The 11,484-nt window shown below is 39.2% G+C and overlaps 1 protein-coding gene across 2 annotated transcripts in view; it reads right to left on the bottom strand.

Annotated features, from left to right (window-relative positions):
- Ino80d (INO80 complex subunit D) overlaps window positions 1-11,484 on the bottom strand; it is a 72,677-nt gene that overhangs the window by 20,165 nt on the left and 41,028 nt on the right. For both annotated transcript variants that reach the window (XM_023710143.1, XM_023710144.1), the window contains exon 5: window positions 9,609-9,833. In XM_023710143.1, coding sequence (XP_023565911.1) covers window positions 9,609-9,833 — 225 coding nt within the window. The remainder of the gene's footprint in view (window positions 1-9,608; window positions 9,834-11,484) is intronic.

Below are 11,484 nucleotides of genomic sequence, written 5' to 3'. Positions count from 1 at the left end.
TTTAACTTTTTAAATTTTATGAATAAGCAATACATTTGTATGGTTCCAAAAGTAATAATAGTTCTACATAGCACTGTAAAGTATTAGGCCTTGACATGTCTATGTACGAAAACAAAATATCAATTCAAGCAGGCATTAAAGAAAAGAGTGCTCGCTCTTGCAGCACATATACTAAAAAAAAAAACTCTGTAGCTTTTTTTTGTTTTGAAGTACTGGGGATTGAATTCAGCACCCTGCGCTTGCCAGGCAAGCACTTATTCCCAATGAGCTATCTCCCCGGCCCTATTCAGCTTTCACATAAACTATATTTTAAAGAAAACGTATTAGCCAAGTATGGTGGCACACGCCTATAATTCCAGCACTCTGGAGGCTGAGACAGTAGTATCGCTGAGTTAGAGACCAGCCTCGGCTACAAAGTGAGCTAAAGACCAGCCTGAGCTGCACAGTGAGACCCTCTCTCCAAAAGACAATAAATAAGTAAATATACAAAGTATAGTTATAAGTGATGCAATATGTATTATGTGCCAATTCCCTAAAAGTAATGTAAGTATTTTGTATCACTACTATATACTAATAAAAAATAAGGTATCAATGACACAGTGACCAACAGTGACACACTGTAAACTTCTCATGAATCATGGTTAACATGGATAACATAATCCACTGGCATTAAATCCACTGACAAGAGTTGGCTTTCTTTTGTTATCTGGTAATATTTTTTTTTTCTTTTTGTATTTTAGTACAGGGTCTACAAAGTCTCTCTACATAGACTGGACTCAGTGATTCTCCTGTGTTTAGCCTCCCAAGAGCTGGGATTACAGGTGTGCATCACCACAACACGCAAGGGATCAAATCCCAGCTGCTGCGTCTGCCTATTTATTTTTTAAACACCACTCACACTGGAAACAACTAGTTCAAAATCATTGAAAGAGTTAGGGCATAGCTAAATAGTAGAGCACTTGGTTAGCTTATGTGAGACACTGGGGTCAATACCCAGCACCCCCCCCCCAAATACATATAATATATATAATCACACACATATATATACACACACACATTAAAAAATAATATACAAGGGGCCGGGGAGATGGCTCAGTGGAATAAGTGCTTCCCTGGCAAGCGCAAGGGCCTGAGTTCAATCCCTGGTTCCACAAAAGAAAAGAAAAGAAAAGAAAAGAAAAGAAAAGAAAAGAAAAGAAAAGAAAAGAAAAGAAAAAAAAGAAAAAAAAAAATATATATATATATGATACACATTTTCTACACAAATACCTAACTGTCCCAAAGTCACTATACGAACTCACATTTTTGAGATGATTATAATATACTAGACTCTTTGAAGACAGGATCTGGTTATCCTGGTTAGGCTGGCCCTGAATTCATTAGATAGCCTAGGCTGACCTTGAACTCATGAAGATCCTTTTGCATCAGTTTCCCAAGTGCTGGAATTCTAGACATGTGCCACCACGCCCAACAAACATCATTATTTTATAACCTGTAGCAAACTAAATGAACTGTTTCAAAAGAGAACAGACTCTCATATATACCACGCCATTCATTCCTTCATCAACACCACAGATCTCAGAAAAAAATGTACTTCATTCTTGCACTCATGGAAACTCTGTTCTAACATGAAAATATATTCAGGTACTTCATGATCATTACAGAAAATTTAAATTAGATTTTGATTCAGCAGGCCATGAGTTCTGATATGAGATATGAGTTTTCTACAAAGTTCCCAAGTGTTGTGATGTGGCCAACATCTAGACCACACTTGCAGTAAGAGCTGGCAGTCACTGGACCTCTGCTGCGTGTTGTGGTCCTTGTGCCCTCTGGTGGCTAGGACCTTTCTAGCAGCACTTTGCAGAGAAGAATTATTTTGGAAGCTCTAATACACATTAATTTCTGCAGTCAGTACAGATTCTTTCCAGAGCCCTACAGACTGTACCTTGACTTTGGCCTGGTAGCACATGGGCAGTCTCCTCAAGCCTGCTGAACTTCTGACCTACAACACTGTCAGCTCATAAATGTTACGTAGCAGTAGAAAAAGAATTAGGTTTTTGAAACCGGCAAGAAGATGGTAGGGTGGTAAGCACCTACAAATCACCTTCCCAAAGGTTCAGAATCCAGTCACTGGAAAATAACAACTTCGGGAGGGAAAGGAGGACAGGTAGAAGCCTGGGACCGAAGAAGGAGCTGAAGGAAAAACTGAAGCTTACAGGGAAACTGAAGAGGCAAACTACATAGAAAAACTGAGGGGCAGCCAGCAGTTTTGTTCCTCTCTGGGCTCCTGGCCTGAGAAAGAAACATACAGACACAGTGAAACATACAGACACAGCCCACTCATGGGCTGGTGAGTGGCTCCAGTCCAAGACATTTCCCTATCCCCTGGAGAGGGAGCTTGGTGGGTGGCATTTTGGGGAGGGACCAACTAAAAACCCAGGATATGAAACAGCCCTGGGTTGGCTTCATCTCAAGATTCCCAATGTTGAAATCCCAGAGACTGGGTAAGGGACAAACATGGGAGCTGTCGATGGTCAGGGAGTAGAGGTCAGACAAGCAAGAGACACCCAGACTCTTGTAGGCTGAAAACTTCAAGCTCCAACCCACAAGAAGCCAGGATCAGCCTAAACTTCTGTCAGACTGAAAGCACCACAATCAGCATCCCACCCTAACCCTACTGCAGCCTGCTAGGGTCATCCAGCATGGATCTTGGCTCTGTCTGCCTCGTTTGTCTACTAGTATCAGTAGAAACACATCGTGAATTGTACACTGTCACAAAACCCTAGACCCCAGAAGATAACCAGAGGCTTGAAAACACAGAGAAATCTCTTTTCTTTATTCTTTTTTCATGAATGTGAACATTGTTTTTAAGGTTCTTTTGCTCTTTTTTTTTTTTTTACTTTCTCTCTCTCCCCCTCCCTCCCGTCAACTTCACCAGTTCCCTGAAGCTTAAAAAATCTTTTGTCCTTTAGCCTTGCTTCTAATCTCTTTCTGTTCTTTTATTTTTCTATTTTTTCTCCTCTTACTCCTTTTCAATTGTCTGCCTTGAGGGTACCTCACTCTATTGAGGGGATAATTACAAAGTATAATTTTAATTTTATATTTTAATTTTGTTATACAACTATACATCTTATATTTATGGTTAAAGGTGGCAAATTAACAGTTATCAGTTTGTAATTTTTTTAGAATGAGCTTGATGCTACTATTATTGCTACTTTAGCCAAGTGGACTTGGTTGTGATCAGCTGTTCTTCCTTGTACACCTATACCTAGATTGTCTGAAGAGCACAAACAATATTGTACTCCAATACCAAACAATTGGGTGCCTGGACAAACAGGCAGGAATCTCCCACCCCTAAGGACCTTGTACAGATCCAAAAGCCTAGAACATACCTCTGAAAAGCAGTCATTTCCTAAAGAGGTCTTGCAAGTAGTAATGAAGCTAACTACCATAAGCAATTTACAACTGTTAATGCAGAAAACAAACAGAAAATAGGGAAGCAAGATGCAACCCAACACCCCTAACTCTCCAGAGGCAAATCCAAAGGGCACTGAGGTACAAGAAATCAAAAGCCACCCAAGAGGGCTGGGGAGATAGCTTGGCAATCTAAGCACCTGCCTGTAAAGCACAAGGACCAGGGTTTGATCCCCGGTACCACATGCCTGCAATCCCAGGGTTAGGCAGGCTGAAATAGGAGGATCACTATGAGTCCCATCTAAGTAGTGAAAGCCTACACCAAATAAATAATATAAAAAAGGTTTAAAAAAAAAAAAAAAAGCCACCCAGCTGAACTTTTTGAAATGATAGCAGTAGACATAACAAAACAGATAAGTCTTTAGGAAAAAAAGAAAAAGATAACTAAAGAGATGAGGACCATAGCGAAGATCATGGTTAGTGAATCTAGAATAGATATAGATAAAAACAAAACAAAAAGAAGTGCTTAGGACAGTGATAGAAATCATGAATGTCCAACGTAGAAAAGAAACTAATTCCATGAAACTAATTTAGATATCCAGGAGATTAAAAACGCTAGTATATGCAGCAGAATCAATCAATGTGGAGGGAGACAGAATATAAGATCTACAAGGCAGGTTTATACTTAGCAATAATCAAGTGAAAGACTTCTTAAAAATAGTAAGGGAGGGGTTGGGGAGATGGCTCAGTGGAATAAGCGCTTCCCTGGCAAGAGCCTGAGTTCAATCCCCAGTTGGGGGGGGGAGGGCTGGGAGTGGTATCAGACAGCACTTTGGAGGCTGAGGCAGGAGGAACACGTGAGTTCAAGACCAGCCTGGGCTACAAAGTGAGCTCAAGGCCAGCCTGAACTGTACAGATTGACAGAATGGATCAAGAAGCAAGATCCAACAATATGCTACATAAAAGGGACATTTCCAATTCAAAAAGAAATTCACAGACTGACAGAGGATGAAAAATAATACTCTGTGACAGGAAACCAGAAAAAGACTGGGGTGGCGATTGTATTTGCAAACAAAATGGATTTCAAACTAAGACTAATCAGAAAAAAGGTCACTACACTTATTGAATAATCCAAGCAGAAGCAATAATCGTAAGTGTATCCACCAAATATCAATTGATACAATTATATAAAACAAAAACCAAGGGATGTGAAAAATCAGACAGGTAAAAAGAAAAAATGAGAAAACAAAAAGAACAACAACAAAAAAAGGATAGCTCAGTAGACTAATGCACCTGCATAGGTAGAACTCAGCAGCCAGGGTTTGATTCCAGGAAGGCCGTGCTGGCCCCACCCCAAGGGCGCACTGAGACAATGATTGAGAATGGGTGTGGTGGTACACACCTGTAATCCCAGCACTTGGGAGGCTAAAAATAGGAGGATCACTACAGTCCAATCTGTGCAACCCTGCTGACCCTGTACCACATACATTTAAAAAAAATAAAAAAAGAAAAAAAGAAAAATCAGACAGGCATTACTACTACTGTAATGGGGGACCACAATTCCCCATTACCACAAATAGATCAACTAGACAAAAATAAATAAATCAAAGAAATATCCATACTGAACCAAACCTTTGCCCAAATGGACTTAGTAGACATCTACTCTAGCCAACAGAATATATACTTTTCTCAGCTGCACAAGACATTCTCCAAAATAGACCATATACTAGTTTATGAAACATGCTTAAATGCAAAGGAATTAAAATTAATGCATGCATATTATCAGACCACAGTGCAATGAAATGGGAAAATAACAAAGGAAACCACAGAAACTAAAGAAACACATGGAAATTAGATAACTTCCTCTCAACCAACAGATCACAGATGAAACTCAGAAATAAGATAGATTATACAATTAAATGATAACACCAATATAACATACTGGAATGCATGAGACCCAATCAAAGCAATTCTACAAGGGAAATTTATAGTGATGAATCCCCACATCAGAAAAACAGAGCTAGCTGAAATAAATAACATAGGTTCAACCTCCAGGTTCTAGAAAAAAGATTAGCAAATTAAACCCAAAACTTCTTTGAGGAAGATTACCAAGATTAAAACAAAATGAACGCAATGGAGGCAAAGAAAACAATATAAAGAAGCAATGAATCAAAGAGGTGATTCTTTGAAAGGCTAAATGAAATAGAAACACTCTTAGCCAAACTTAACAAAAAAAGAGAGAGAGAGAGAGAGAAACTCAGAATTCATCCAATTAGGAATGAAAAGCATGAAATCACAATTGTCCTTTTTTTTTTTTCCAGGGAAGGGTCTATAAGGTGTTCAGTGTCTCACTACTAGATCAGACTTGTAGTGATCTGCCTGTTTACACCCTCCCAAGTGCAGGGATTACAGGCGTGCTCTACCACAACCATCTCAATTGCCATCTCAGTGCACCCTGGTGAGCAGGGCCAGCCCAGGGATCAAACTCCCGGCCCCTGTGCCTACTTGCAGGTGCTTTAATCCGCTGAGCTATTTATTTGGCCGGCCCTAACAAGTTACTATAGAAAGATAGATTATCAATTCCTACTCTGAGAACCTATATTCCAGTAAAATGAAGAATTCAGAAGTGGACAGATTCAATTACCAAAGTTAAATTAAGATATAAAAATTCTAAATATCCCAGTATCAATGAAATTGAAGAATTAAAAAAACAATTGTTAGGGTGTATGTCAAGACACTCCAAGGCCTCATGCAGTCATGAGTAGTGGGCTTTTCAGACGGCTGAATCTGTATTCATGGTCCAATGCTGTTATTAATGGTGTGAGTGCTACAACCACTCTAATGCAGGTATCTTGGGACAGAAAGAGGTTTGTCTCTCTCTTCCTTTGCTTGCTTTGCTGTTTTCCACTGCCATGAATTGCTGCCTCTCTGCTATGTGCCAAAGTACCTTGATGCCAGCTGATTATGGACAAAAACCTCTACAAACTATGAGTTAAATCAACTTTCCCTCTCATAACCTGTGGATGTTATGTGTTTTGTCTCAGGTAGGAGAGAAAAGCAACTGAAACAAATACTAACAAAGAAAAGTTTATGTCCTGATAGATTCACTGCTGAACTATAAGAAATTTAGGGACCTAATCACACCTCCTCAAACTCTGTAATGAAACTGAAAATGAAACAATACTCATGAAGTCATTCCTGGAAGTAAGTATTATCCTGAAATTAAAATCAGAGAAGAGGACCAGCCAGATAGCCCAGTAGATTAAAGTGCCTGCTTAGGCAAATGCAGGGGCCAAGGGTTCGATCCTTGGCCTGCCCTGTCCTGCTGGCCACAACCCTAAGGCGCACTGAGATGGCAACTGAGACTGGGCATGTGCCTGTAATCTCAGCACTTGGGAGGCTGAAAAACAGGAAGGATCACAAGTCCAATCTGTGTAGTGAACCTATCGACCCTATCCTAAATACATAAAAAAAAAAAAAAAAATCAGAGAACAATCCAGCCAAGGAGAAAAAGAGAGAGCTATAGGTCAATCTCCTTAATGAATATAGCAAACAATGCAGCAAATCATTAAGGTTATATACCATGACCAAGTACAATTCACCTAGGAATGCCAGGATGGTTCAACATATAAAAATCAATAAATGAAGTATAACAATTTTATAGAATCAAGGTCAAAATCCACATGATCATCTTAATGGATATAGAAAAATCATTTGACAAAGTCCAGCATCCCTTCCTGATAAAAACCCTACAGAAAATCAGAATACAAAGTCTTTATCTCAGACCAGGGAGATACCCTGAAACTTTCACTCTAAAATCAGGAACAGCTGGGCATAGTAGTGTTCATCTATAATCCGAGCACTCAGGAGGCTGAGACAAAATCACTGTGAATTTAAAGTCAGCCTGCACTACATTTAGTGAGATCCTGTCTCAAAAATCAATCAATCAATCAATCAATCAATCAATCAATCAGAAACAAGACAAGTATGTCCACTATAACCACTCCTGATCAACTGTTTAATACAGTTCTGGAAACAGAACAATTATAAAACAGAAAGAAATAAAGGAACACAGATAGGAAAGGAAAAAGTTAAATTACCATTATTTATAAATGACATTATACTCTACACAGAAGACCTCAAAATTTCCACCAAAAGACTTCTACATAATTAACAAAATTCTGTAGTGCAAAACACAAACTCAACATTAAAAAAATCAACTGTATTCCTGTACACAAAAAACAAACTCACTCAGAGGGGAATTAAGGAGATAGCATATTTCATAATAGCATCAAGAAAAGTAAGACTTGGGGATCTAAAGTAAGAGACCTTTACATTGAAAACTACAGCAATCTGAAAATGGAGATCAAAGAGGTTATTAAAAAATGGAAAGATATCCCTTGTTTTTAGGTAGGAAGAATCAATATAGTAAAAATGGCCATATTTCCAAAACTGTTACGTAGAAACTTAATGCAATCTTGATCAAAATACCAATATACCTCACAGAATTAGAGAAAATCTTAAAATTCATTGAAACCAGAAGAGATCTAGGATAGCAAAAGCTATTCTAAGCAAAAAAGGCAAGGCATGGTGCACCACAATTGCTTACTTGAAATTGTACTACAAATCTGCGGTGATAAAATAGAGCATGGTACTGGTACAAAAACAGACCCAAATATCAGTGGAACAGAACAGAAGATGCAGAAACAATTCCAAACATGTTATCTTTCACAAAGGGGCCAGACAAACCTCACTGGAAGAAAAATAGCTTCTTTAATAAATGGGGCTGGGAAAACTGGCTTTCTACATGCAGAAGAGTAAAACTAACCCCTATCTCTAACCATCCACTAAATTAAAACTGCTATAGCTCAAAGATCTAAATATGAAAACAGGGTGTGGACAAGGTGGTGTTCACCTAAAATGCCAGTACTCAGGGAATCTGAGGCAAGACTGCTACAAGTTCTAGGTCAGCCTATGCTACATAGTGAGTTCAAGGCCAACCTCCCTCTGACTCAAAAAAACAGAAAAATTAAAAGAAGAACACTTAATCTGCCAGAAGACAGAATAGGTAAAACTTTTAAAGCTATAGGTATAGGCAAAGACTTCATGAACAAAACCCCAAATGCATACAAAATATTACAAAGAATCAATAATTGATATCACATCATATTCAAAAAGCTTTTTGCACAGCATAAGAAACCACCAATACGGTGAATAGATAGCCTACAAAATGGGAAAACATTTTACCACCTATTCCTCAAAGGAATGATATGCAGAATATATAAGAACTCAGAAAAACCAGACCCCCAAATGTAAAGACTCAATCCAAAAATGGAAAATTTGAAATGAATAGACACTTCTCAGATAAAGAAGTATAAACATCAAATAAATATAGGAAAAACTGTTCTACATCACTGGTCTTTTGAGAAATGTAAATTAACACAAGGCTGAGTATGCATTTCACCCTGGAAAGAATGGCTATTAGCAAGAAATCAATAACAAATGCTGGCAGGGCTGTGGGACCCTTGCCCATTGTTGGTGGGAGTATAGACCGGTACAACCACTGTGGAAATCAAGTGTGGAGATTCCTTTAAAAATTAAAATTAGAGGTTCCATTTGACCCAGCTTGTCCTAAGTATCTTCCCAAAAGAATTAAAAGCATCATATCACACTCATGTTTAGTGAAATAAATTGGGCACGCAAGTTTAAATATCACATTGTTTCTCTTGTGTGAGAAACCCAAAGGGTAAGATAATCCAAATGGATGACAGATATTGGGCAGTAGAAAGAAAATTTCATGTGGGCGAGAAGGGAGGGTAGAGGGAATAGAAGTAAAACAAAAGTCCTCAAATGATTTCACTGTAATCAAACTCCATGGAAAATTCAGTAATGGTCTGCTTTGACTGCCAGCTTATTTTACCACCTATATAGTACCTTTTCTGACCAACAAAGCTAAAATGTAGCACTCAAATACTGGGGGATAAAATGTTCACCTCACATTATGCTTTAACCTCTCCAAATAGAAAACCACAGCAAACTGTAGCTAGAGGCTGAGGTAGGAGGACTTGGAGCTCGAGGACAGAACAGGCCCAAAGGTGAATTTAAAGCTGGCCTGAATTACACAGCAAGACCCTGTTTCAAAAGCACAAGAGAACAGAGCGCCAAGCTCCCCTGAGCCACAACCACGCGCTCACCTGGCTCGGCTGCATGCTGCCCTGTGCAGCTCCTGCAGCAGCTGCCCAGCGCTCTCTGGCTCCTGGCTGGCTGCTTGCAGCAGTGCCTTCCTCAGTGCCAACCTGCATCTCTTCTGCCTTGACTCCGCCCGTGCCAGGCGGCAGAGGTGCTTGTATTTCTGCTGAAAGTAAGTGCAAAGTTGGGTCACCCTGGAGCTCCTGCTGTCCACATCATCTTCGTCAGACCTGGAAAGTGCAGAGAAAGAAGTGAAAAAGTGTATACATCATGCTCATTATTGGGGAAATGTGAATAGGGATACACAGGTTTACAACTGTTCTGAGATGTAAGAATGTTCTTTTAAACAGCAGAAAAAAAGATCCAGTAGATCTATTGCAAAACAATATTTCAGCCAAAAGCAAGGCAACAGAAACAATCCAATGCTTTAAGCTTAACCTTCTCAGTACGTCAACACACTAGGTCTAACTCTTAAATGAATAGGAACTTAAATGAAAGTAATTTCTTTATCTTTATTTACTAGGGAAAGTATGAGCAGATGAATGGCACTTACGAGAATCCATTCACCAACATGTCATAAAGTCACAGATGAAACACAGCACTGAGAGCCAACAGAACAGTGCTGAAAAAATGGCCCTTTAATCCAAGCTGTGGCTTAAATAGCCTTTAAAGAATCTGGATTGTACGGTACAACTCATATTCATTTTCTAGTGATAACTATAGCCATACGCTAAACAGCTTTTCAGAGAGCAGAGATTAAGTACACATTTTCCGATCATGTTGCTAATGGGATTAGTGATGCTGACTGTTCATTGGAGTCTAGGCTCAACAGAGAACAGCTTTGGTTAATCAGCACTGTGTACCACCAGCAAGATTACAGTCGTCATAGTTCTTTCTTTTTGTCGAGACAGAGTTTTGCCACATAGCTCAGGCTGGCCTTAAACTTACTATGGTGCCTAGGCTGGCCTGGAACCTGAAGTGCTTCTCCTATCTCCTCAAGTGCTGGGATTACAGGCATAGCCACCCTGCCCAGTAAAATGTTCACAGTTCTACGAAAAAACGTGGTGTCATTTTATATTATTGATCACCTACTACTACCTGTTATTTTATATTCTTTCTCTTCTATCATAAGTAAACCACTTGGGGCTGGGGAGATGGCTCAGTGGAATAAGCGCTTCCCTGGCAAGCACAAGGGCCCGAGTTCAATACCCGGTTCCACCAGAAAAAAAAAAAAAAAAAAAGTAAAACACTTATAATCTTCTTTTACAGATTATTGCTTTTGTTCCCTCAAGAGGCATTAGTCGTCTTCCTTTCTTTTTGGTACTAGGGATTGAACTCAGGACCTTGCACTTACAAGGCAGGTGCTTATGTGGCTGAGCTATCTCCCCAGCCCTCTTCTTTCTTCCAGAATAGCCTGTAACAAGCTATTCTATAAACTTCTTACAATCTCTTCTACAAACATGACCTCTATGGTAAAGTATTACTACAGAGAAATAGTAAGATCTTACTTCAACCTTCACTTATTCAACATTTACTGTATGTATGTTACACTGAACACCAAAGAACAGAGAGCAAAAGTTTCAAAATGTTTGCAATAAAATTTAAACAAACAAAAACCACTTTGCAAAATTAAATAACTCAAGGGGCAAAACTCAATAAATAAAACAGTGGGTCACACAGACCAACACACTCTTAGAAAAATACTCTTAGAAAAATCTAAGAGTATTTTAAGATTAAGATGTTTAGTCAGGGATGGTGGCACACACCTTTAATCTGGCACTTGGGAAGCTGACGTGGGAGCACTGAGAGTTCGAGGCCAGCCTGGGCTACAAAGTTAGTTCAAGATTAGCCTGAACTGCAGAGTGAAACCCAGTTTAAAAA

Source organism: Octodon degus, unplaced genomic scaffold (assembly GCF_000260255.1).
Source record: "Octodon degus isolate 3935 unplaced genomic scaffold, OctDeg1.0 scaffold00016, whole genome shotgun sequence".
Taxonomy (NCBI): Eukaryota; Metazoa; Chordata; class Mammalia; order Rodentia; family Octodontidae; genus Octodon; species Octodon degus.
Note: the sequence above shows the minus strand (reverse complement) of the source record. Positions and strands in the feature narration are given on the sequence as shown.